Source organism: Ictalurus furcatus, chromosome 6 (genome assembly GCF_023375685.1).
Source record: "Ictalurus furcatus strain D&B chromosome 6, Billie_1.0, whole genome shotgun sequence".
NCBI classification, from domain to species: domain Eukaryota; kingdom Metazoa; phylum Chordata; class Actinopteri; order Siluriformes; family Ictaluridae; genus Ictalurus; species Ictalurus furcatus.
In genome coordinates this window covers 6,665,038-6,693,007 of record NC_071260.1, presented here as the reverse complement: position 1 = coordinate 6,693,007, position 27,970 = coordinate 6,665,038, and the positions used below count along the sequence as shown (strand labels likewise).

At 39.4% G+C, this 27,970-nt stretch overlaps 1 protein-coding gene and 5 non-coding genes across 6 annotated transcripts; 2 read left to right on the top strand and 4 right to left on the bottom strand.

Moving 5' to 3' along the window:
* dhrs12 (dehydrogenase/reductase (SDR family) member 12) lies at positions 1–24,353 on the bottom strand. Its single transcript, XM_053626354.1, has 10 exons — positions 24,043–24,353; positions 9,565–9,698; positions 8,395–8,477; positions 7,883–7,975; positions 6,414–6,495; positions 5,624–5,685; positions 4,241–4,345; positions 3,285–3,375; positions 2,935–3,072; positions 1–1,744 (listed from the first exon to the last, which is right to left on the bottom strand). Exons 1-10 carry the CDS (start codon positions 24,096–24,098, stop codon positions 1,614–1,616), a joined length of 975 nt encoding a protein of 324 aa, XP_053482329.1. The 5' UTR covers positions 24,099–24,353; the 3' UTR covers positions 1–1,613.
* Positions 14,425–14,537, bottom strand: trnal-caa (transfer RNA leucine (anticodon CAA)). Its single transcript has 2 exons — positions 14,500–14,537; positions 14,425–14,470 (listed from the first exon to the last, which is right to left on the bottom strand). It is a non-coding gene; the product is annotated as a tRNA-Leu (tRNA).
* On the bottom strand, positions 15,234–15,305 carry trnap-cgg (transfer RNA proline (anticodon CGG)). Its single transcript has one exon. It is a non-coding gene; the product is annotated as a tRNA-Pro (tRNA).
* Positions 16,594–16,706, bottom strand: trnal-caa (transfer RNA leucine (anticodon CAA)). Its single transcript has 2 exons — positions 16,669–16,706; positions 16,594–16,639 (listed from the first exon to the last, which is right to left on the bottom strand). It is a non-coding gene; the product is annotated as a tRNA-Leu (tRNA).
* trnal-caa (transfer RNA leucine (anticodon CAA)) lies at positions 23,549–23,662 on the top strand. The gene is made up of 2 exons: positions 23,549–23,586; positions 23,617–23,662. It is a non-coding gene; the product is annotated as a tRNA-Leu (tRNA).
* A 2,427-nt stretch (positions 24,354–26,780) lies between the features above and the next one.
* trnal-caa (transfer RNA leucine (anticodon CAA)) lies at positions 26,781–26,894 on the top strand. Its single transcript has 2 exons — positions 26,781–26,818; positions 26,849–26,894. It is a non-coding gene; the product is annotated as a tRNA-Leu (tRNA).
* Positions 26,895–27,970: the final 1,076 nt, after the last annotated feature.

The window sequence follows — 27,970 nt, the reverse complement described above, 5'->3', positions numbered from 1 at the left end:
ACAAATTGATTATAGATTTAATGTAGTTCTTTTGCATGGGACAAAATGATAAAACTTTTATATAGGAATGGAAACTGCTGATCTCCTGGGAATTTCACACACAACAGTCTCTAGAGGTTACACAGTATGGTACGAAAAACACAAAACATCCCGTGAGCAGTAGGTCTGTGGGTCGTAATGCCTGGTTGATGAGAGAGGTCGCAGGAGAACGGCCAGACTGGTTCCAACTGACCACGACGGGAACAGGAATCTGACTCTACAGTGGGCACAGACTCACCCAAACTATTGGATAAAGATCGGATAAACTGGTCTTGCATATGATTTACATCATTTTAGATAAAAACAAAAAACGATAAAAATATATATATCCTGGAATGAAATTGTTAACCTGAGCTCAGGATCGAACCAACAACATGCCACCCTGAATAATTAATTATCCAAGGTGAAAGGTTTTACAGGGTGGTGCAGTGGGTAGTGTTGCTGCTTCACTGCTGAATGGTCCTGGGTTTGATCCAACAGAGCTTGGGTTTCTATTAGAGATGCACTGATGTATCAGCCGATAATTAGTGTCGGCCGATCAAGGCTATTTTTCACACTATGGGCCATCGGCCGATAGTTTAAAAACATCTGATGATCAGGGCTGATTATATGCTGTCAATCAAATGGGGCGGGAAAACATCGATTTTGTGCTGTGTGTAAAGATGTCTCTTGTGTGGAATGATGACAAAACTGCAGTTTGTAAGCTCTGTAAGCTCTGCACTGCTAAAATTTTACACCAGAAGTGAGCAGCAGTGAAATGGGAGTTTCGGTGTCGAATCATTTTTTTTTTTTTTTGCTGCGCTGTTCGCGCTGAATTAAAGGACCAGTACACCGTTGAAAGATTTAAATGAAGATGAGTTGACAAAAAAGTCTATATTGCACAGAAAAATATAGTTGTAGAGTAGTGTATTTCATATCCAGTTAATGTTAATATATAAAAAAGTTCATGTTAATATGAATTAATAACACTCAATATGTTAAGAAATCTTAGTTTAATCTTCGGAATTTAGTTCATGTGTTAATGTTAATTTGAGTAATGTGTTTTCTGTTTATGAGACCAGTTACTGTGAAACAACTTGTTGAAATTGAGAGAATAAAGTTTTTATTTGCATTTCCTTCAGAATTGTGGAATTAATTATTATTAATTTAAAAGAAGGCATAAAAGGCAGAACTACGGTATCGGTATCACACTTTTCACAGTAAACCAAGCAAGATTTATGCAGAACGCAAAATGTAAACAATTTCATATTAATTTGTAAGTTTGTCATGGAGTGAGTTTGTTAATGTGGTCAATGTGGTTAATTAAAAAAAAAAAACATATTGTAAACAAGGCTCTAAATCTCTGTGCTGGACAGGAAAATAATCATAGTAGTGATAATTCATAATAGTGAATTTTGTTTGTTCTTGGTACAGGAAACCTTACAGCTTTTAACAACACATTTTTAATCCACCATTTTGACTGTTATTTAGAGTTATTAATAAAATGTGTTTGAGAAATATAAATTCAATAATTTTTGATTAGTGATCATACAACACAGATTCAATTTTGTATCCAGTTGAGTGTTTGTTGTTCTTTAGAGACCTGAAGTAAGGCGCGGCTTGAACTGTGTGCTGAGCTGCTCCAGCGTATTCATGAGCTTGTTCTCCTCCTCAGAAGATGATCTGGTAAAGGCTAGAGGCAGGTGTGTGGCCACTGGTGTCCTGTCTGAAGTGAGAGAAATGTTTCACTCATAATAAATTACTTTTCTCCATCAAGACAATATTGGGTGAGGTATACACTGCATGGTGTGTAAAGTTGGTTTTACACTGCACAATTTTCAGCCTAGTTTTTCTGACATGTTGTAAGAGAAATATTTGTTCCTGAGTTGACATCAGGTGGACTTAGAATGCATTAGGTGACATTCTCACCGTTTTAGTGCTACTGCAACCATAGGCAGCTGTAGTAGTTTGAGGAATCTCAAGATTGAGAGCGACGCTGTTCTTAAAGCCACCAGGCAACTCATGAGGCGGCTACAAATACGGTAGTGCACAGGAAAAAAGTCTCCTTATTGCCTCAAGCTCAAGTTGAAGAATGTTTGCGTTTATGTGAGCCCAGATCACACTGATTGATGATATAAAGAGAATGTAGTCATTTTCTTTAATAGACGATCTTCATTGTGAAATCTGACATGGAGAAAACATTATCGCAAGATGTTATCTGAATTTGGCCAAGATTTTATTGAGATAAGCTCCTACACTGTGACAAGTAATAATCTTAAAAGAAATCACACTGTCGGAAACCGGTTTAAGATGCATGCTTGTCTGAAGGTTCACAAAGCCATTTAATAATGACATTTTGGCTTTATTTCTCTAATGTGGATACAAAAATGGGCAAATTAACAAACAGCAAACATGTTATTTAAAACTTTTAACTCCCCAAGTGTACTGACAGTTGGTGCAATTGTACAGATTAGGTTCACACTTTAGAGAGAATTGAGATACTGCTATAAATAACTTTTTGTACATGATTTCATTTCATTTCATGCATTTCTGAACAATCTAGGTGGAACATTATTTGCAGCTGTATAACAGCACCTTTGTTCCTGAGTCATGATTGGTCAGCAGTTATGAAGCTGTTGTTTGTAAGTTGCATAAACTTAAATACCGCTCGACTTTGTCCACGATCCCACAACCCCTTACACACAATCTGGGACTCTGCACTGGAAAATGAATGGTTGTGACATATCAGAAGGTGAACTACCGTTCAGTGTGAAGGTACCGTGTGTGTTAGGAGCATGTGATATCGGAATTAAATACACAGCTAAAAAATATTTTTTTTACACAGCTTATACATAGTTTTAGGTAATACATTCTCATGTGTTAAGAATGAACTGAATAGAAAGAACTTTTGCTCACCTTGGAAGAAGAGGCCGCTGGGATGTTTCACAGCCGCATCAGACACAGCTAACCACACCACAGTGTCAGCTCCTTGTGCTTCTGTGCGTAATCTGTCCTTCATTTTTGCGTGAAAATCTGGCATGGACGACTGCACCGCTACACAGTCAAAAGAACTGAGTGAGTGCTTGTGTGCGCCAATCAGCTTAATGTTTTATTATATTTATTGTATATTTATGTGTTTCATCAGCACTTCAGTGTTTTTGTCCTGTAGTGTTAATTTTTTTTCCTTTTGCTGTTTTTGTGGTCAGAAATTCAATTACTAAGATCCCAAACATAACATACTCTCTCCCTCTCTCTCTAACACACACCTGGCGTGTCGGCCCAACCTGGGTGCATGGATGAGAAATGAATCTCTTTGTGCTGATGCGCCAAAACTTCTGTCATTATCACCTGCTGCCTCTGGTTACAGGAAAAAAAAACATGATGTAAAATGATCAATGACAACAAACAACAAGAGAGCAGAGATCATCCTTCATTAATAACAGTCCAGAGCAGCTCATACAACAGTGGATTAATGGCGGCAAGAAAGAGTTTCCCTTAACTGATATCATTTACTGCGTTAGTAATATCAAACTGCAAAGGTAGCATCAATAAACCATGAGTAATATTAAGTAAGTTAGTTAACACATGTATTAAATGATATTTGTCTAAATGTTAACTACACCAGCCATTTTTGTTTATTCAATTCATGACTGAAAATCCACATAAACTAACATTATAGCATGGTTCTAAATGTTGATAACGTACTGAACTCTGGTCTCCATGTGTAAATATTAAAACTGAAAATATTATGTAAATACTTTCAGACTCAGTTCTGAATTTTTCCAGTTAACAACCACAAACATGTTCATTAAGGTGATGATTATTTGGCTTATTTGGTTTACATTACATATGTAAAGTGTTATGTAATGTAGTGTTACGTATGTAAGGTGTATGTAAAATATAATGCAGTGTTACAGTACCAACAATTGATAGTCATTAAGCATTGACTACAAACAACACTGGGTGTTTAGTTTAGGGGTAGTGGTAGCCCAGTGGTTAAGCTGTTGGACTTCTGATAATAACATCATGAGCCCTTGAGCAAGGCCCTTAACCCTCAACTGCTCTGTTGTATAAATGAGATAAATGCTGACTGCTCTGGATAAGGGTCTGTCAAATGCCATAAATGTAGTGCTGGCACGTAATGCTATTTTAATGAAAAATGTATCGTTTCAACAACCTTCTGATTTATCTTGTTTAATGTCAGTGATGTACGTGTGTGTACCTTGTTCTGTGCGTAAGCCATGGTTCCATCAAAAGTGTCTTTTTCAAACTGCAGATCTTCAAGGTTGAGTTTCTGAACCAGCATTCCTCCTGACGATACAGTGATCTAATAAACAATTGCACATTAATGAGTGTAAATGGACTCTAAACTAACATCAAATAGCATATACTTAAAACTTAAATAACTTTGGAAACTAGTTGCATGTAGATCTCAACTAAGAAATGTTCAATATTTGATCAACTCAATCATGGATAAGCTAAATTTATCATGTTGGGATACTTGGCTACTTAATTTTAAGACTGTTTGGGACATATTTGATAGGTACATACAATTTAAATGATTTTATTTATTTATTTTTGGGATTTTCTCCCTAATTTAGTCAAGGCCAATTCACACCCATCAGACAGCTCTCCTCTATCACACAATAGCTACTGTAACACCAGGGAGGGCAAAGGATATCACATCCTTCCTCCGAGGCATGTGAACCCAGCCACCACATCTTTTCAAACTGTTTCTCATGCAACGTCAAGGAACGGCGTAACACACTCTGCCCACTTCCTAACAGCTCACAGATGCCCATGAGTGAATAGTGTTGACGTGATTGATAGACAGCAGGGCCAGTTTTGCTCTCTTGAGCTCCCGGCCACGGATGGCTATGGCATCATCAGGATTCAAACTCATGATCTCCAGATGATAGTGGCTTTTCTGTTGTGCCACTCGGGAGTCCCGAATTACTATTATTTTGGGCACATTTTTGTGTTATTTACCTTAAACACAATACTATGTTCAATAAAATGTTAAATTTAAACCTAGATATCTAACTTTAATCTGGGTATTTAACTTTAATTTAGCTATAGGAACATCTGGCTAAATTTTTATTAGATTTTTAGTTATTTAGTTAACATGTAACTGCTTTTAGAAGTTTTAAAAGTGTTAAGTGTGTTAAATTATATATAGATTAGCTTATCCATAACAAAGATGATCAAATATTGAATATGACTTAATAAGCTGTAAGTACATCTACTTAACACAGTTACACTACATTTTATAAGTTTACAATATCTGATGTATACAAGATTAAAGGTTAAACTAAACATATCCTTAAATGCATTATTTAAATGGATGAACTGCATATAAATGGATAAATATGTACCATAAAATATTGCATGCTTCTGAAATGTGTCACAAACAGTTAAGTAAGGGACTGTGCTAAAGCACACATAGAACTAATAAAATGTAAAATAGCTATTTTAAATAGGAGTGTGTAATTGAATAAGTTATAGTTATTCTTTTATACACTCTATAACTTCTTTAACACAGCAATTAAAACAATTACAATCTGTAAAATTTAGACTTTAGACTGAAATTCTGAAACATACTCACCACTCTTGGGTCCTGGGACTTTTTAAGCTCAGGAATCAGCGCTGTGGTCAGGATGAATGTTCCTGTGGCAAGAATATTAATTAGAAAAAGTCCACATAGAAGCAATTTCATTTTGTACTGTTTATTTCTAATCTACTGACCTTGCTACCATGCTAATTACACCATTCACAACTTTCAAGAATGGTTCAGACTTAGGCCAGGCAACAGAAACGTGTTCACCATATCATTAGGAGATTGTGAGTTCAAAACCTGATGATCCCACAGCCATCTGTGACCAGGAGCAAACGGAGCAAAACTGGCTGTGCTCTTTGAGTAGGAGGGGCCTGTTCTCTGCTACCTGTCAATCATAGACAGACGAGCCAACTGTGGGCATCTGTGAGCTCATGCAGTAATTGTGCTCTATTTTACTGTCATGTTATTCTCAAAAGCTGTAAAAAGGGGGGTGCGACATCTGAAATCCACCAGTGCAAATGGGATCTAAGCAGCCATTTTGGCCTAAAAATGTATATAAAAAATAAAGTAAACTTTTGCATAGTGCCATATGCTTTAATGTCTGGACTGCACAATAAATGAATACATGAATGCTGTATTATTTTACCTGTTTCATAGTGGTCACTTTGTTTATAGTATAATGAGTATGAACATTCAAAATAAAAAGGAGCATTTTATCACCAGGTCCATAAGTACAAAGATATCAGTGTCGTATCATGTACTGTATATTTGTACACTAGACACAGTATTAAATGTCAGAATTATTACTACTTAACCGAGAAACCTTTTCTTTTCTTACCAAGTGTGTTGGTGGCAAAGTTTTTCTCCAAGCCATCCTCCGTCAACTCTCGCTGATTCACCATACACCCAGCGTTGTTGATCTGTACGTGAATAATAAACAATTTTAACTATACACTGTCATTTATAGACCACCTTTAAGACAAAACATTTTATGACTTTTTTGTATTGAACGCATCAACATTTTTTCCAATAATATATTTACAATGAGGCTATTCACATGAAATTTTCATGAGAAATTGGTATTAACTCAAGAAATCCACACATATAAAGAAATCCAAACATTAAAGTCCCTGAATGAAGTTATATGTAACAAAGCAGAATAACACATGAAAAAAGTATTGAACTGAAATTTATTTAATACCTAGCGGAGAAGCCTTTGTTTGTAATGACAGCTTCAAGGTGCTTCCTGTATGAAGAATTAATCGGCCACGGTATTCAGGTGTGAGTTCGGCCCATTCTTCTAAATATATTGTCTTCAAATCTTGTTCAATTGGATTTAAGTCAGATGATTGACTGGGCCATTCTAATGCCTTGAGTTTCCTTTGCTGTATGCTTTGGATCGTTGTTCTGCTGGAAGGTCCACCCATGTCTCATCTTCATCATCCTGTTGGATGGCAGCAGATTCTTCTCAAAAATCTTCCGGTAAAGGGCTCCATTCATCGTTCCTTCAATTATATGAAGTCTGCCAGTACCATGTGATGAAAAACAGCCCCACACCACACCATGATGCTTCCACCTCCAAACTTCACTGTTGGTATAGTGTTTTAAGGGTGATGTGCAGTACCATTTCTTCTCCAAACATGGTGTGTAGTATGACAGCCAAAAAGTTCAATTTTGCTCTCGTTTGACTAGACTACAGGCTCCCAGTATTCCATAGGCTTGTCCAAATGAGTTGTAGCAAACTTTAAACGAGCTTCAACGTGCCTTTTCTTTAGTAATGGACTCTTGCGGGGAGAGCGTGAGCAGTGGAGTGCATTGCCTATTGTTTTCTCTGTAACGATGGTACCTACTGCCTCCAAGTGTTTCTGGAGCTCTTTTCGAGTGGTCCTGGGCTCTTGATCTAGTCTTCTGACTATTCTTCTGACTCCCTGGTCAGAAATCTTGCGAGGAGTTCCTGTGCATGGCCGATTGATGATGTAGTGATGTTGCTTCCACTTGCGGATAATGGCCCCAATGGTGCTTACTGGAGGATTCAGAAGTTTTTAAATACATCTGTATCCGAATCCATCAATATGTTTGATGGATTCGGACATCAAACATATTGATGTTTCGTGTACTTTTACTGGTATCGGTACCGACTACTAGATTTTTGGTATCGTGACATCCCTAGTGTGTGTGTATGTGTGTGTGTGTATATATATATATATATATATATAAAGAATTCATTCTTATTTTCTTCAAACAACCTATATATCAGGGTGTGCATTATCTCTGCAACTCACACAGAAGCATCCTGAACACACTCACCAGCACGTGCACACTGTGGTTCTGAGTGAACGAGTTGGCAAACTCCCACAATCCTCTGGGGCTTGACATGTCCACAATATGCACATGCACGTTCTGGAAAAATCAGTACAAATAGGTTAATTAGTAAGGCCACTTACTAAAAATCTGGTTCGCTTCGTGTTGCTTTTATGCAAATTCTTATCTGGAAACAAAAAAGGAAAATAAACACTGTCCCTGTAATGTAAAAGTGTGCCAAAAGAAAAGATGTGATAAAGTCTCTCAGAGATACGTCCCAAATTAGCGGCGGAATAGTACACTATACTAGATCATTTAAGTGTTTACCAGCCACAATGAAGCTTTTCTAGCTAACCTGGCACTTCCCGCGTCCACATTTCCTTAAAATATCCTTAAAATATTGAATGAAAATGCACAATTCACTCTTTAATCATGTTGCTAAATACCGGGATGGACACCTTCCTTTTGGTATGACAAGAAAGAATCAATGCAATGGTCTTAAGAATAAAAACATTTACCTCATTTTTGCTCATCTCTACAATGTGCTTCCTCGCCTCGTCCGCACGATCTTTATTCCGACACACCAGGTGCACTGTACCACCTAAGAGATTAACAACACAGGGAAATACATCATACCTCATATATCTAGGAGCAGTTCCACATTGGGACACACCACAAGTTAGTGCAGGATATAAGGAGACAGTCTGAGACACAGGCTTTTTCATCCGACTTTACGCATCTAATAGAATTACAACCTTGTGTGTCTGTGTGTCATCTCTGTTCATCAGTAGGGTTGCCATGGTGTCACTTTCCACTTTTATAGGAACACCAGTTTCCCTGCTCATTCATGCAATTAACCAATCAGCCAATCATGTGGTAGCAGATTGGCACAATGCATAATATCATAAAAATACAGGTCAAGAGCTTCAAAAAAAAAGTGATTTCTGTGACTTTAACCGTGGCATGGATATTGGTGTCAGATGCAGTGGTTTTAGTATTTCAGAAACTGCTAATCACCTGGGATTTTCACACACAACAGGCTCTAGCATTTACACAGAATGGTGCGACGTGGTTGTAAACAATGTGTTTCAGCCTACAAACCCAGGATGAACACCGGATGTTTTTTGTTTTTTGCACCATTCTGTGTAATCTCTAGAGAATATTGTGTGTGTAGTTGTTGTGTGTGCTCCCAGCTGTCTGTGTACTTTTTATGGAGCAGTTTTATAACTGTGCAGTTTTATGGAGTTTTGTGGGTGTCACTAAATGCAAATCAGCTGTCCCTCGCATGTACTTAGTAATTTACGGTTGATTGGCTTTCATGAACATACACATGCAAGTACGAAAAATACAGCACTTCTGTAACATTTATAAATCTGGCAGACATTTTAGCTTGGTTTGCGAAAACAGAACTAAAACCTTTAGTAAAAGACTGATAAAAGAAGCCCAATGAAAAAGACTTTATGGAAAAATTCTCAAAAATATTTTTCGAAGAAATAACAATCATTAACAGATTTTATTATTTTTTATTTAGATTTTTTTTCTGATTGAATTGGTTTAATTCATTTCACTGGCTTGTGTGTTATTAAGTGGTCCATGATATTGTAAAACTGCAACACAAAATTGACTGATAAATAATCAGCTAAGCCTTTAACCATCTCAGCTGTGAGGATGTAAGAGATCAGTTTTACCTCGTTTAGCTATTTCCAGAGAGGTCGCTTTCCCGATCCCACTGTTGGCACCGGTGATAATAAAAGACCTGCCACTTACGTCCACATCCAGATCAGAAGCTACAAAATGTTTTGCTGCTGCTTCATAGCCACCCCTGGAACAAAAGAAAAAATGAAATGTAGATTTAACATCATTGTTTCCACCCACAACTGGTCACAACTGCAATATTTCCTGGTACAAAAATGTACAATGGGTAAGAGTTAATGGCCTCACATGCTGCCAACAGATATCCCTACTTTGTATGAAACTTCTATATCTAATCCTGTCCAACTGAGAATCATTTTGGATTTAGCTTCTTATTCCTTCTATTAGAACACTACATATGGTATCAGATCATGTCACCTGTGTCCTATGTAGTATTTACCCTTTTGTGTTTTGTGGATTTTAGTATGAATGTATTACCCTTAAGGTTATCTATAAGGTAATGTGCTGCAAAACAATGACAAAATTAGCATTTAGAAGATATATGCATTAAAAATTTACAGTCTCTCTCTCTACCGCCAATACGGATCAATAATTTTGATGACATCAGTCTGCGCTTCAACTTCTTCAATTTTCTGTCCAATCGAATGCTCGTTAGAATCTGAAGTGTCCTGCCCCCACCATTATAAAAAACCAAGATCCTAACTGTCAGGTACGGCTTAGCCTGGGCTGTGAGGTATGCTAAATGCTATTGGCTATCTAAAAAGGAGTGGGCCCACTTGATATGTCCTGCCTGACTTCCTGTTTCAGTGGAAATGAAAACAATGACTAATTCTGTGAGTTTCAAGACACTTCATGGGGACTTTAATATTCACAAGAAGGTTTTTTTATTTAAAATAATAACAAGTCAGAGATGTGATTCAAACCCACACAGCGAATCAGAGGGCAAAATCTCCTTTAACCAGGGGGAGGGTCTGAAACTTGAGTCTGACACCTTATACTGCTCAGCCCTCCTGACTCAAAGAAACAGCTTTTTATTTCCTTTTTTGTCCACCTACTGACTGATACACTAACAGAACTGCTGAACTGAAATTTTACCATTTTACTTATTTGGCAAATGATTTGATCCAATGCAAATGAGGCAGAGCACAATCCATGGTTATGGGTTATGGGCTGAGTGGCAGCCTCCTTGGTGGTGCAAAAAAGTGTTTGTCTTTTCCATCTGTTATAATGTCTTTTTTAATGCATTGTTTTAGTTGGCTTCCAATTCATAGAGTGGAATGGAGCTAACTATTTGGCAAAATAGAAGGCAGACTGGAATGTAAGTGTTCCTAAGTGAGCTGCAGTGATCCACCCAGCAGGAAAATACTAGAAGGCTAAAGATTGTTAATGCACTTTCATGCTATCTTAACAGAGCCTGCTAAGTTAAAAATGTTAAAAACATTTACATGGTTTTAGACATTATGGTTAAAAGTGTTGCTAGGTGGTTGCTATGTCATGAAAACCCATTCATGAATATTACCTAAATAAATTTAAAACAAGGCTTCCCGCAGCCCCAGAGGTGTGAGGCAAACATGCTAACCACTAAACCACCATGCTCCCTAAAGCAAGGCTTTTAAAATGTTTATGATAGACACACACACACACACACACACACACACCATCCACTTTAATAGAACACATGTGCACTTGCTCATTTATGCAGCACAAAGAGACAGGAAAGACAAGTCTTGGGTAGAGAGAAGCTCTGCGGGTATGGTACAAGGCCAGCAAGACAGAGAAGAAGGTACAGATCATATCTGAGGTGACAAGGATGGAGGATGAGTGCTAAAAGATCAAGGCTGTATCACAGGGACAAGAGGTGGGCTGGACAATGTGGGAAGGCGTTGTTAGACACAACAGGCAAGGCGTAGTTTTCTTATCAGGGCAACATACAACACACTCCCCTGGCCACTGAACCTGCAATAGTGGTTTGGCCAGGAAGAATGCTGCCCTTTCCGTAGCAGTCCAAGTGCAAGTCTCTAGCACATTTTCTCAGGCTGCAAGATTGTGCTCTCCTAAAGGCGCTATAGGTGCCGACATGATCAAGTCCTGAGCAGATTGGCTGAAGATCTGGAGGGATGTAGACAAGTCATAAGCAGAAGTCATCCCCCACCATTGTGTCAGCACATCCAATTTAGCAGAGAAGGTTGGGGGAACACAAGGAACATGCCAAGAGTTTCATCAAGGATAGTTCTTTCACACAGGATTGGAGCATGATAGTCGATCTGGGCAGGAAGCTCCAGTTCCCAAGTGAGATCAACAACACAAGTCTCCGCCATGATATAGTGATGTGGTACAGTGGTACCAAGCCCGTGCTCCTCATCGAGCTAACAGTCCTATGGGAGGTAGAATTAGAAGTTGCCTTTGAGCGAAAGATGCTGAAGTACTCGTGTAAGGTGTACAGAGTGTAAGGAGGCTGGCTGGAGAACCATCATGTACCCATTAGAAGTAGAATGTAAACACCGAAGAAGAGGATTCTGGACGAGAGAAGAGAATGGATCTTGAGTTCTTGTTATCATTTGCCAAGTTTCCATCCACTTTTTGCGCATTCTGTTATCAACAACATGATAACAATGTGCATAAAAAAGTTTGCGATATTTGTTGTCTCGCGCCCGTTTCCATCTAACTGGCCTTTTACCGATACAATGGTTCACATCAGTTAGTTATGCATTAAAAAGTGCCGTTTACTGAGCGTGCGTGCTCTCTCTCTCTCTCTCTCTCTCTCTATCTCTCTCTCTCACACACACACACAAGTCTGGGTACCATGGAGATATAAACAAACCGTCATCACATGCCATAGTATAAAGTATATTTCTTACGGAAATACTTCATATTTGTTTGAATGCAAACAAATATTTTTTCATAATGTTACAGTTGGACTTTTTTTTTTAACAGAAAACAATACTCAGTATGTCATTTGTTATTTATCTATATTTTTTTGTTGAAACATGTCAGTAATAAATATAACGGGAAATATAAAGGGTAAGAACTGAACTGTCACTTCATTCATCAAAATTCTTCCACCAGGAAAAAAAGTGGTCTGGTCTTGGGCATAAAACTGAGGTTTTGTCCCACTACTGTGCTATTGCATTATATTTCACATTATTTCATTCATACTAAAACAGCTTGATGTTAAAAATACACAAAAAAACTTTCTGCCTCCCTTTCTGGGTAGAATACACATAAAATAAGAAAAGCTAGTTTCTGTGCTTCTTAACAGTTTTCGTTGTGGTGCTATCAGCCAACATTTACGTGATTCTTCTTCTCAGCGGTCAAAGATGATAGGCTGATCAGCTGAATAGTGGGTTGCGCCACCTAGTGTGCAGACGTAAAATGCATTTTCAGTCAGTGCCACCTATCAAGCAGGCGTGAATTAGGTGAAGGCGATCAGTGGTTTCACGTTCGGTGCAACAGCACCGTTCATCGGCGATTCGCTTTGCTTTATCGCGTCGTGCTCAGTGTGACAGGACTTTTAGACTGCTAGGCCATCATGACACAGGGCAATGGCTGTTTTTCCTTTTTGTCCACCTACTGACAAATAGACTATCAGACTTGCTGAACTGATATTTTACCATTTTAATTATTTGTCAAATGCTTTTATCCAATGCAAGTGAGGCAGAGCTTTGAGATATTCTGTTGGAAAAGAGATAACTACAAACAGGATTCTTGGTGACTGATTTACTCTCAATGAGGTTGTTTTTACTGAGAGATGGACAATTCCTGGTACGAGCCAAAGAACGTAAAGGAAGTCAATATTATGCAGCCAGAACCCTGACTTTACTTTGTCCTCAAGATCTTTGTGCAAGGAACTACATTATTCCTTTATTGGACCAGGGCTAAGGGGGCACCACGGCATAGCGGTTAGTACATTTGCCTCACACCTCCAGGATTGGGGACATGGAAGGAAGGAATAGAAGCTGCCTTTGAGAGGAAGAGGCTGAAGTACTCAGATCTTGTTGCTGACTGTAAGGAGGCTGGCTGAAGAACCATCATCTACCCAGTTGAAGTAGGATGCCATGGCTTTGTTGGAACATCAGCTGTTTGCCTCCTGAGGGGTATGCGAGTAACTGGAGCAAACCAGCGGAAGGCCCGGAAAGACCTGGGCAAAGAGGCCAGGAAAAGCAGCTTTTGGTGCTGGGTGAGGACAAAGAAGAAGTGTTGGGGAAGAAACATCTACCCCAAGGTCTAGCTGCAGGGGGTGGCAGGGAGATGTCCCTGCCACTGTTCTGCCACCAGGAGACCTTCCGGGGTTAAAGGAGTGACACGGTGTTGAGAGGTGGTACCCGGCTGACGACCCTGCAGCTGCCCAATGCCATATGGAGCCACTGGCATGGAGCATTCATTAACAGTGCCAGTGGGGCTTGTCACAGCCTTAGTCACTGGGAAGGTGCCTTAGACCGCTCGCCGTCCTGACACTGCAAGGGAAGTGTCCCCCCCGACACCTCCTCACTATTAGGATTTTCAATACCAGGAATACAGAGTGCGTTAACAATTTACAGTCTCTCTCTACCACCAATATGGATCAGCGATTTTGAAGACGTAATTCTCCACTTCAGCATCTCATCAGATTTTCTGTCCAATCAAACGTTCTTTAGAATCTGAAGTGTCCCGTCCCCAGCTTTATAAAAATCCATGGTACTAACTGCCAAGTACGGCTTAGCCCGGGTTGTGAGGTAAGCTAAATGCTACAGGCTATTTAAAAAGAAGGTGGAGCCACTCCATATGCCCCACCCTGACTTCCACTTTCAGTGGACATTGCGTCACCACATCAAATAATGCTGTGCGTTTCAAGGAACTCGACTTGGACTTTAATGAGACGCACAAGTAGGTTTTTGTTTAAAATAAAGGAACACTCTTGTCAGAAGTGGGATTTGAACCCACGCCTCCATTGGGAGACCAGAAAACCCCTTTAACCAAGGGAAGGGGTAAACCTTGAGTCTGGCGCCTTAGACCGCTCGGCCATCCTGACAGAAGACGCGGGCTTTTTTTCCCTCTTTGTCCACCTACTGACAAACACACTAACAGACTTGCTGAACTGAAATGCTACCATTTTACTTAATTAGCAAAAGTTTTTATCCAATACAAGTGAGGCGGAGTAAAATCCAAGGGTTATGGGTTGAGTGGCAGGCTCACTGGAGGTGTAAAATAAAATTCTTAGGCTTTCCCATCTGTTATAATATTCACACGAAGGTTTTTCATTTAAAATAACAAAACTCTGATGTCAGAAATGGGATTTGCACCCACGCCTCCATTCAGATACAGGAAGCCTCCTTTTAACCGGGGAGAAAGTTTGACGCGATGACGCTCTTGAATCGAAACAGTAGATCCTTATGGAGCTATTCACACTGGGCGCGATCATTCACGGCGCGACAAAGCGACACTTTTGTTTCCCATCCAGTGTTTCAATTTGTTTTCCTGCCGCTCGGAGACGAAACAGGCCGTCCAATTACATTTGAGCTTTAGATCACGTGCCCGGAGACGCTGCTGTTGCACAAAAGGGCGAGACAGGTGACGCTATAGCACAGAAAGCTGTTTTGAGGTCAAATTGACAGAAAAGCAAGGGCTCATGTGGGATTTGAACCTTGAATCAAGTCGCCACCAGACCAGGGTTCCATTATCATTTTCCACCCAGACTACTCAATGTAAAAAAATAAAAAATAAAAAAGGGCTCATCCGGGATTTGAACCCGGGACCTCTCACACCCGAAGCGAGAATCATACCCCTAGACCAACGAGCCAACTGTATACAGTGACTGCTGTCTCACTGGAATTTCACTGTACCCTGCAGATGTAGGTCTACATTCCGTAGGAAAGGCGATATCCACAAACAGGGTTCTTGGTGACTGATTTACTCTCGATGAGGTTGTTTTTACTGAGAGATGGACAATTCCTGGTACGAGCCAAAGAACGTAAAGGAAGTCAATATTATGCAGCCAGAACCCTGACTTTACTTTGTCCTCAAGATCTTTGTGCAAGGAACTACATTATTCCTTTATTGGACCAGGGCTAAGGGGGCACCACGGCATAGCGGTTAGTACATTTGCCTCACACCTCCAGGATTGGGGACATGGAAGGAAGGAATAGAAGCTGCCTTTGAGAGGAAGAGGCTGAAGTACTCAGATCTTGTTGCTGACTGTAAGGAGGCTGGCTGAAGAACCATCATCTACCCAGTTGAAGTAGGATGCCATGGCTTTGTTGGAACATCAGCTGTTTGCCTCCTGAGGGGTATGCGAGTAACTGGAGCAAACCAGCGGAAGGCCCGGAAAGACCTGGGCGAAGAGGCCAGGAAAAGCAGCTTTTGGTGCTGGGTGAGGACAAAGAAGAAGTGTTGGGGAAGAAACATCTACCCCAAGGTCTAGCTGCAGGGGGTGGCAGGGAGATGTCCCTGCCACTGTTCTGCCACCAGGAGACCTTCCGGGGTTAAAGGAGTGACACGGTGTTGAGAGGTGGTACCCGGCTGACGACCCTGCAGCTGCCCAATGCCATATGGAGCCACTGGCATGGAGCATTCATTAACAGTGCCAGTGGGGCTTGTCACAGCCTTAGTCACTGGGAAGGTGCCTTAGACCGCTCGCCGTCCTGACACTGCAAGGGAAGTGTCCCCCCCGACACCTCCTCACTATTAGGATTTTCAATACCAGGAATACAGAGTGCGTTAACAATTTACAGTCTCTCTCTACCACCAATATGGATCAGCGATTTTGAAGACGTAATTCTCCACTTCAGCATCTCATCAGATTTTCTGTCCAATCAAACGTTCTTTAGAATCTGAAGTGTCCCGTCCCCAGCTTTATAAAAATCCATGGTACTAACTGCCAAGTACGGCTTAGCCCGGGTTGTGAGGTAAGCTAAATGCTACAGGCTATTTAAAAAGAAGGTGGAGCCACTCCATATGCCCCACCCTGACTTCCACTTTCAGTGGACATTGCGTCACCACATCAAATAATGCTGTGCGTTTCAAGGAACTCGACTTGGACTTTAATGAGACGCACAAGTAGGTTTTTGTTTAAAATAAAGGAACACTCTTGTCAGAAGTGGGATTTGAACCCACGCCTCCATTGGGAGACCAGAAAACCCCTTTAACCAAGGGAAGGGGTAAACCTTGAGTCTGGCGCCTTAGACCGCTCGGCCATCCTGACAGAAGACGCGGGCTTTTTTTCCCTCTTTGTCCACCTACTGACAAACACACTAACAGACTTGCTGAACTGAAATGCTACCATTTTACTTAATTAGCAAAAGTTTTTATCCAATACAAGTGAGGCGGAGTAAAATCCAAGGGTTATGGGTTAAGTGGCAGGCTCACTGGAGGTGTAAAATAAAATTCTTAGGCTTTCCCATCTGTTATAATATTCACACGAAGGTTTTTCATTTAAAATAACAAAACTCTGATGTCAGAAATGGGATTTGCACCCACGCCTCCATTCAGAGACAGGAAGCCTCCTTTTAACCGGGGAGAAAGTTTGACGCGATGACGCTCTTGAATCGAAACAGTAGATCCTTATGGAGCTATTCACACTGGGCGCGATCATTCACGGCGCGACAAAGCGACACTTTTGTTTCCCATCCAGTGTTTCAATTTGTTTTCCTGCCGCTCGGAGACGAAACAGGCCGTCCAATTACATTTGAGCTTTAGATCACGTGCCCGGAGACGCTGCTGTTGCACAAAAGGCACTATAGCACAGAAATCTGTTTTGAAAACCAGTGTAACCACAGAAGAAGAGTATTCTGGCAGAGAGAAGAGAATGGATCTTGAGTTCCTGTTATCATTTGCCAGGTTTCCATCCACTTTTTGCGCATTCTGTTATCGACAAAGTGATAGTGCGTAAAAACGTTTGCGATATTTGCTGTCTCGCGCCTGTTTCCATTTAATTGGCCTTTTACCGATACAATGCTTCTCATCGGTTAGTTATGCATTACAAAGTGCCATTTACTGAATGTGCGTGCTCTCTCTCTCTCTCTCCCTCTCTCACACACACACAAGTCTGGGTACCATGGAGATATAAACAAACCATCGTCACATGCCCTAGTATAAAGTATATTTCTTACTGAAATACTTCATATTTGTTTAAATGCAAACAAATATTTTTTTCATAATGTTACAGTTGGATTTTTTTTTAACATAAAACAATACTTAGTATGTCATTTGTTATTTATCTTTATTTTCTTGTTGAAACATGTCAGTAATAAATATAACGAGATAGTAAGAACTGAACTGTCAAAATTCTTCCACCATGAAAAAAGTGGGCTGGTCTTGGGCATAAAACTCGGGTTTTGTCCCACTACTGTGTTCTTGCATTATATTTTACATTATCTCATTCATACTAAAACAGCTTGATGTTCAAAAAACACAAAAAAACGTCCTGCCTCCCTTTCTGGGTAAACACAGGGCAATGGCTGTTTTGCTTTTTGTCCACCTACTGACAAATACACTATCAGACTTGCTGAACTGAAATTTTACCATTTTAATTATTTGGCTAATGCCTTTATCTAATGCAAATGAGGCAGAGCTCGGAGATATTCTGTTGGAAAAAAGAGAACTACAAACAAGGTTCTTGGTGACTGATTTGGTCTCAGTGAGGTTTTTTTGTGCTGAGAGGTGGACAATTCCTGGTATGAGCCAAAAAACACAAAGGAAGTCAATATTACGCAGCAGGAACTCTGACTTTACATTGTCCTCATTATCTAAGATTTTTCCTATATTGGACCAAGGTTGAAAATGATTTCTCCTGGAAGGTGCATTCCCTGAAAAGGACTGTTGATGTCCCAAGATGGCATTCGACTAACAATGATGGGAAGCTTGATGGTGGTGACTGGAATAAAATGGCCCTCGGTTACAGAAGGTCAAGTTGACAGAAAAATAGGGCTACACGATTATGGTCAAAATGATAATCCCGAATATTTTGATCAATATCGAAATCCTGATTATTAATCACGATTATTAATTGATTTTAGGGACAACATTTTTATTGCACTTTCTTATTTAAATAAACAGACTGCTGCTTTCACCTCCATGTTTTGCTACATTCCTGCTAATGTACAAAACTTTGCATCAAATTAGATTGGTCCTTAAAGTGCATCATCTCGTAGAAGCAAATTATAAATAAAATAGTACCCAAATTATAGGATAAGTAAAAAAAAATATCCCATCAACCAAATGAAAATATGCATCAAATATAACAATATGCAACCAAATGAAAATAATTCAGGCATATGCAGAAAAGGCAATAACAGTGTTTACAGGAGGAGAGACGCAGCCAAACCACCCAATAGAGAGGTGCAGGGAAGACTTCATTTTGTACCGAAACCCGGAAGTTAGCATCACACCGGTTCCCTCGACAAAATCCCAATAGGATTTTCACATAGACTTTTGAATTATTTCAAAAGGGGCATGAGAAAACTTGAGCTTGTCAATTATGACAGAATTTAGGAACATAATGTGAGCCATGACACATTAATTTAACCTTCTGATAAAGTAAATGTAATATTTTCAGTTAATTTTACAGACTGTATGCAAAAAACAACCGTTAACCTGTTCCACCTTGTAAACAAATACAATAAACATCAATGTTCAGTCTTTGAAGTCTGCTCCTCTTAAATATATTTAAAGCTACACTGTTATTTCCACTGTCATGGTTCTGGGTTGGAGCCAGTTCTCGAACTGCTCTGCGTATATTGTGTATCTGTCAGAATAATCTCATAGGATGTGATTGGGTGAGTCCATTTACCCGTCAGATGCCAAGCGCTTTTGGGGGATTAAATCAAAACATGGAAACTGGAGTTGACTTTTCTAGTGATATCTGGCAACTGTGTAGTTGGTGTAGAAGGAGAGCAGCAGTGTACTGTATGTTTACAGACTGAACAGGTCTTACTCTTGATTATGATTGGTAAGGAAATATTTAATAAAGGAGTTTGAATTAAACACACCTTGTAACATTAGCATTATTATTAATTTACTCCGCCCGATGCCACTGTGTCTACACGAGCAGGTCACAGTAGCAGGTGCAGGTCATTTTGCGGGATCAATAAAAGATGGCAGTTTGTGAGATCGGGAAATTGAGAGAAGCAGATGTTGTTACGTTATAGAAATGTCTATGTGCCATTTGTGTGTCTATGTCGGTGGTGGGATGGGTTTATTTTGTCTCCTCCCCCTTCTCTAGGCCCCGCCTACTTCATGCGTTACGTTCCGGCTTGCTAGTGGATGATCACGTCTTGTCCACGCCTGCTCCGGCCTTGTGCGACAGAATTGGTTGCCTGCAAGTTTCCGGAAGTGTACTTAAGCATCGTCAGTCTCCATCCCAGGGCAGATCATTGCCATTGCTTTGTGCATAGAGAGAAGTTCTTTTCACCTGTGTATGACCCTTTCGCCTGTGTATGACCCTTTCGCCTGTATATGACCCTATTCGAGGACTTTACTTTGTCCTCAAGTTCATCACTTTTTTGTCTGAAAAGGGGTCTCTTACGTAATATGCTGCTTTCTTTAATGATATACAAACATTTTTCTGTAACATTTAATTTTGTGCTGGAAAACTAACATTTGGGGAGTCTAAAATGTTTTTTGTACTGACTTGACAATGTAGAAATCATACAATAAAAAGCTATAACAAAGTTTGTATAAAAACATACGGTGTCTAAAACTTGCTAATTTTTTTTTCATTATCTAATCAGCCAATCATGTGACAGCAGCACAATGCATATTGTTGTTGTAGGCAACGAAAAAAAAACCAAGAGCCCATGCACCACGCCAAGAGTTCCATCAAGGATAGTTCCTTTAACCCAGTACTGGAGAATGAGAGTTGATTTTGGCAGCAAGGTCCAGTTCCCTACTGAGATCACCAACACAAGTCTCAGTCTCAGAAAATTCCTGGTACGACCCAAAGAACGCATAGGAAGTCAATATTAAGCAGCAAGAACTTTGACTGTACTTTGTCCTCATGATCTTTGTGCAAGTTCCTTGTATTGTTTATGTGCATGGACAAACACAAAATGCATTCTGTTTTTATTTACATTTTGTGTTTGTATTTGGGTCCACACTTCAGGAAGTAAAGTAACCTGTGCATGTGTTTTAGCCGATGATGCCATCATTAGTTTCCTAATTCATAAGACATGTGTACCATGAATGACAGAGAACGTTGTGGAACACAAAAGAGGTTCCCCCAAGAGGTGCGAGGCTAACCACTATGCCCCCTAAAACAAAAGTTTACATTTCTATACTGTATATATCTATACAGAACTGTTCAAAAGTTTTAGGCACATGCAAAGAAAAGCTGTAAAGAAAAGATGCCTTCAGTATAATAAAACTAAATGTTTCTACATTTAAAAAAATATACCATAAAGAGCAGTAAACAGTAGTACATGAAAGAATATACATATATACAGTATCTCACAAAAGTGAGTACACCCCTCACATTTTTGTAAATATTTGATTAGATCTTTTCATGTGACAACACTGAAGAAATGACACTTTGCTACAATGTAAAGTAGTGAGTGTACAGCTTGTGTAACAGTGTAAATTTGCTGTCCCTCAAAATAACTCAATACACAGCCATTAATGTCCAAACCGCTGGAAACAAAAGTGAGTACACCCCTAAGTGAAAATGTCCAAATTGGACCCAAAGTGTCAATATTTTGTGTGGCCACCATTATTTTCCAGCACTGCCTTAACCCTCTTGGGCACGGAGTTCACCAGAGCTTCACAGGTTGCCACTGGAGCCCTCTTCCACTCCTCCATGACGACATCACGGAGCTGGTGGATGTTAGAGACCTTGTGCTCCTCCACCTTCCGTTTGAGGATGCCCCACAGATGCTCCATAGGGTTTAGGTCTGGAGACATGCTTGGCCCATCCATCACCTTCACCCTCATCTTCTTTAACAAGGCAGTGGTCGTCTTGGAGGTGTGTTTGGGGTCGTTATCATGCTGGAATACTGCATACTGATCATGCTCTGCTTCAGTATGTCACAGTACATGTTGGTATTCATGGTTCCCTCAATGAACTGTAGCTCCCCAGTGCCGGCAGCACTCATGCAGCCCCAGACCATGACACTCCCACCACCATGCAAGACTGTAGGCAAGACACACTTGTCTTTGTACTCCTCACCTGGTTGTGCCACACATGCTTGACACCATCTGAACCAAATAAGTTTATCTTGGTCCCATCAGACCACTGGACATGGTTCCAGTAATCCATGTCCTTAGTCTGCTTGTCTTCAGTAAACTGTTTGCGGGCTTCCTTGTGCATCATCTTTAGAAGAGGCTTCCTTGTGGGACGACAGCCATGCAGACCAATTTGATGCAGTGTGTGGCGTATGGTCTGAGCACTGCCAGGCTGACACCCCACCCCTTCAACCTCTGCAGCAATGCTGGCAGCACTCATACGTCAATTTCCCGAAGACAACCTCTGGATATGACGCTGAGTACGTGCACTCAACTTCTTTGGTCGACCATGGCGAGTCCTGTTCTGAGTGGAACCTGTCCTGTTAAACCGCTGTATGGTCTTGGCCACCGTGCTACAGCTCAGTGTCAGGGTCTTGGCAATCTTCTTATAGCCTAGGCCATCTTTATGTAGAGCAACAATTCTTTTTTTCAGATCCTCAGAGAGTTCTTTGTCATGAGGTGCCATGTTGAACTTCCAGTGACCAGTATGAGGGAGTGTGAGAGCGATGACACCAAATTTAACACACCTGCTCCCCATTCACACCTGAGACCTTATAACACTAACAAGTCACATGACACCGGGGAGGGAAAATGGCTAATTGGGCCCAATTTGGTCATTTTCACTTAGGGGTGTACTCACTTTTGTTGCCAGCGGTTTAGACATTAATGGCTGTGTGTTGAGTTATTTTGAGGGGACAGCAAATTTACACTGTTTCACAAGCTGTACACTCACTACTTTACATTGTAGCAAAGTGTCATTTCTTCAGTGTTGTCACATGAAAAGATCTAATCAAATATTTACAAAAATGTGAGGGGTGTACTCACTTTTGTGAGATACTATATATATATATATATATAGACAGACACACACACACACACACACACACACACACACACACACACACACACACACACAGTGTTGTTGTAGGCAGGCGACGAAAAAATAAGCACACCTCCACATAGCCTCAGGATAGCCGAGTGATCTAGGGTGCCGGACTCAAGGTCCAGACTTTCCCCCTGGTGTAAGGACGATTTTGGTCTCCGAGTGGAGGTGTGGGTTCAAATCCCACTTCTGACATTATTTGTAGAACAACACTGCTTGTGAAATGTAAAACAAGTAAAGCTTTTCATATGTATGTACTAAATTGATGTTAGGTAATGTTGTAATTTAATAGAATATGTGTAATGTAAATGTGGTGAAAACTTCAGTAGCTCAGACTACAACTTGTGTGAAAAACAATGAACGTGCAAACACAGAAAATGAAAAATGCAATACAGATAGTACAGTCACTGAAAGCTAAATGTATAGCAACACATTGAGACAAATAACACTGAGAAAACAGATACGTTTTAAGATGAGATTTAAATCTCAAAAAACTAGAATATTGAGGAAAAGTTTTTTTAAAAATCTGTGATTTAATTCAAAAAGTGGAACGTTCATATATTGAATGAGAGATTAAAGGCTCAGGAAACCTTTGCAGGTGTTTTGAGTTAATTAGCTGATTAGAGCTCTTCTCAGGTCAACATTTCTGTATTATAAATTCTTTATTCTAATATTTTGAGATACTGGATTTTTGATTTCCATAAGCTGTAAGCCGTAATCATCAAGATTAAAGCAAAAAAAAAAAGCTAAAAATATTTCACTTTATGTGTAATGAATCAAGAATATATGAAAGTTCCATTTTTTGAATTAAATTACGGAAAAATGAACTTAATTTCCAGGATATTCTATTTTTATATATATATTTCACTGTCTAATTAGCAAGCAGCACAAGGCATAGTGTTGTTGTTGTAGGCTGGTGACGTAAAAGAACCAACAACTTTTCCAGTGTCAGGATGGCCGAGCGGTCTAAGGCGCCAGACTCAAGGTTCAGACCTTCCCCCTGGTGTAAGGAGGATTCTGGTCTCCGAATGGAGGCGTGGGTTCGAATCCCACTTCTGACATGAAACTTTTTTTATTCTTAGAAAAACACTACTTGTAAAATGTAAAGTAAACAAAGGATTTCGATTTGTATTTTTTATATGTATGTACTAAATTTAATATGTTATGTAAGTGTGGTGAAAACTTTAGTAGCTCAGACTACAATTTGTGTTAGTAAAATACTGAACAGATTTTTTTGTAATCCGGATTGGACTAAGTGTAATTTAGTGTAAAGTTAAATTTTAACAACAAATTTACTGTCATTTTCCCCCAGTTCCCGGAATGAGCTGTTAGAAATAACAGCAAGGGCCAGCATTAACTTAGCTCTGTGTTTACATCCACACCGCCTCTGCCCTCTGCACCCACATATCGAGTAAAATTATGAGATAATAATCCGATTTACCTTGTATATTCCTGCAGACCTTTCACAAACCAAACAGCGTTTCTGTAAAAAGACATTCTGGAGTCTTCTGACCGTGACTACACCGACTGATATAACACGCCTTCTACATTTACTGTTTCATAAGCATGACCATAGCACACAACGCGTGTCAACAATGCGCACTGTACTGCTGTAGATCTATATCTCAAGCACAAGCCTGATTTTCAGGAGGGAATGACTTGAAAATTAACTCAGACGATCAGGAAACGGTGTTGTTACACAAAAAAAAATCGTGTTGGACAACTTCCGGAAATGTCGCGGATAGGACTGTTCGAACTTTAGTGACGACTCCGATTTGATTCCTAGGGATAGGCGTTGAATCTCGACGTAAAATACTGTCTGGTGTTTGTAACATGATATAAGAAGAAGTCGTGCAATAACACCAAAATCGCTTACTCTCTCACTTTACACCAGCTGTGGGTCAAATGGTCCGAATCTATTTCAGAGTATGGAATCGACTCTGAAGCTTTGGAATCGACTCATAGTTCTATACTGCATGCAATGCTGCAGGTCCATGATATTAAAACCTCCACGGATGTCTCAGGGTTACTATGATATGCCATTTGTCGTACAAGCAGTCCAGCACTGTGTACTTATAAACACATAAACTATTAAACACAAAACAAAAAGGCAAAAATGTATTTGCCTGGTCAGGCACCTTGCAAAATCAGTAATCCCTACAAACTATGTATAAATTATTGACTTAACTGATGTAATGTGACATACTTTGTTGTATTTTATATGTTTCATCGATATTGGATGCTATTGTCATTTTTCTCATATTTTTTTTACCCACATATACCTGAATACCATTTATTCATAGAAACAAAATGCTATTAAAAGAGCAACTTGCATTTCTGACAGAATAATTAATGTCAGGTTTATTATACTAAAGCATATTGAAACTGTAAATAATTTGAGGCAAAACATTTTGTTTACTGAAATACAAATAAGATGGCAATTGAGTAAACAATACACAGTATTCACTAGCAAAACAACAACAACAACAACAAAAAAAAAAAAACATGATAATAGATACACTATATGGCTAAAAGTATGTGTACCCCTGGCCATCACACCCATTTGTGTTTCTTTCACAAACTGTTGGAATCTCACAATTGAATAGAATGTAGTATTACAATTTTCCATCACTGCTACTAAGGGTTCAAACCTGTTCCAGCATGATAAGGAGTGGAAGAACTGGAGTATCCTGCACAGAGCCCTAACCTCAACCCCACTAAACACATCTGGGATGAACTGGAACTGGAGCCTCCTTACCGAACATCAGTGCCTGACCTCAACCCCACCAATGCTCTGGTAGCTGATTGAATACAAATCCCCACAACCATGCTCCAAAATCTAGTGGAAAGCCTTCCCAGCAGACTGGAGCTTATTTTAACAGTAAAGGGGAGAATAAATCTGAAATGGGATGTTTAACAAGCACATGTGGGTACTTCTTAGGCCACAAAACTTACCATAATCTTAAAGAAAGGGATTTTCTAAAATTGAAGCATTTGTCTCCACCCTGGTCTAAGGTCTTCTTCACCACTAAAAAATATCTTAATATGTTGCATAAGTTGTCTATCCTTTATTAACAGATAGTTTCAGTTCTAAAATCTGCTCTGTTAGCCAAGGACAGGAATATGAGGAATCCTCTACTGCTGTAGCCGCTCTGCCTCAAAGTTTGTGTATTCTGAGATGCTTTTCTGCTCACATGTTTGTATAGAGTTGTTATAGGAGTTAGTATAGCCTATCTGTCAGCTTGAAGCAGTCTGGCCATTCTCCTATGTTTTTGTGTAAACTCTAGAGACCGTTTTCTCTGTGTGTGTGTGTGTGTGTGTGTGTTTTGAAGCTCTTGACCTATATCTTGACCTGTATCATATATGCATTGTGTGCTGACACATGCTTGACTGACTGGATAATTGCATATATATGCATGTTTGTAGTGAAGATTGAGTGTGTGTTCAATATATTAGGACATTTGAAGAAGGCTTTGGTCCAGCCTGAAAAACTCATCCCAATTTGTACTAACAACACAACCGAAAGTAAGTAAAAATACATTTGTGCAAGTGCTGTAATAGGCCAGGTCAGTCTTGTTTACAATTCTCCACATGGTTTAAAAACACTGATGAGTGCCCTCTACAGGCGCAATGTCGCACTTGCAATTATTGAAGGTGGAACTATTACAAAAGATGCAGCTCCGTATTAGCCATCTTATCGTGCGAGTATTATCATCGTTCAGCAAGAAGAGTCAGGAGATCTAGCTTGTCTCGCAATTCCTGATTTTTCTGAGGATCTAATGGCAAAACAGACGAAATAAACTAGTCACTAACGTTTAGCCAACTACAGAGGCGCTAACATGGCTAGTAAATCCTAAAACTGAATATTCTAACAATAACCTTAGCGTATATCCATGGACAGAAGGCACCAAAACAGCATAGCTACTGAAACTTTTGGGTTGAAATGATATTAAACTGTAATCTGTGACAGCCTGATATTTTTAGCACCCCTTTTCACCATTACCGAGCTTTTAAGTACTATAGTTTTTTCTCCACGAAGTGCTTGGCTAGCTAAGCTTTTAACCCATTCATGTGATTTTCCCACAATAACTATTAAAAACTAATGCAGTATTTATTTTAATTAGTTAAGTTAAAATACTATTAACAGTCATAAGTACTCTTTTTCAGAAGTCTTTCAGTGTCAGGATGGCCGAGCGGTCTAAGGCGCCAGACTCAAGGTTCAGACCTTCCCCCTGGTGTAAGGAGGATTCTGGTCTCCGATTGGAGGCGTGGGTTCGAATCCCACTTCTGACATGCAACTTTTGCTTAGTCCTAAAAATACCATTTATGTATATTAAACAAATAAAGTCAAAACAAGGCTTGTAAAAGTCATTTTTTTAAACACTGGTCCAAATTACACTACTTTCAAATACACAATTTGCTGTTGTAAATATTGAAATCAAGGAATAAGAACACACATGACCATTATTACTGACCATTATCTGTCATAGATGAAATTATGGGGCATATCTACAGGAATGCTGCCAGAAGCTATGCATCTCGTTGCAGCAGATCATAACAGCAAAAGGGTGCTGTACTAAAGATGTTTGCCATGAAGGGGTATATATATATATATATATATATATATATATATATATATATATATATATATATATATATACATATATATCATGTTACTAACGTGTTACTACACTAACTGTTGCTTAAATTAAGTTCTTTCGAACAGATCTACAACTACTGATTATTTTGGTTTTTGAATATTATATAAGGATAAGAGAGTTTCAAGACTTAATTCATGGTTTAATGATTTAATAAAAGAAAATCAGCAGTAGAATGTGAATCATCTGAAAGACATCATCTTATTAAATGTAAATGAAATGTAAAATGTAAATCAGCTACACAACTAGATCCTATCTATTCTAAAGATGTATGTGGTGTCCATTGTAGCTAATTAATATTATGTACCTTAAATAAATATAAATAAAGGTGTACTATATTCAGGTTTCCATGTGAAATCTGCATTTTTAAGTTACCAACTCATGGAAAAGAGGAAAGTTAAAGTTTTAATATGCTTTTTTCTGAGTATGAGTTCTGAGTTCTTTTCTCTATAAACAGTGTGTGTTTTCTAGCCAACTAAACACTCTGCATCTGTATGCATATGATACTTTTTGCTTGCATGTTTTTAATTACACAATACTTTTCCTATATTCTAGCAACTTAGTGGTTTCTTGACATTATCTGATTACCAAATGCCAATAACTTACAAAATTGAAGCTAGTACTGTCTTGCAAAGTAGCTCGGTCCATCAAACAGCTTTACAGACAGCAGACTATAAAAAGAAAGTTATATGGATTTTGTGTTACTGTGGT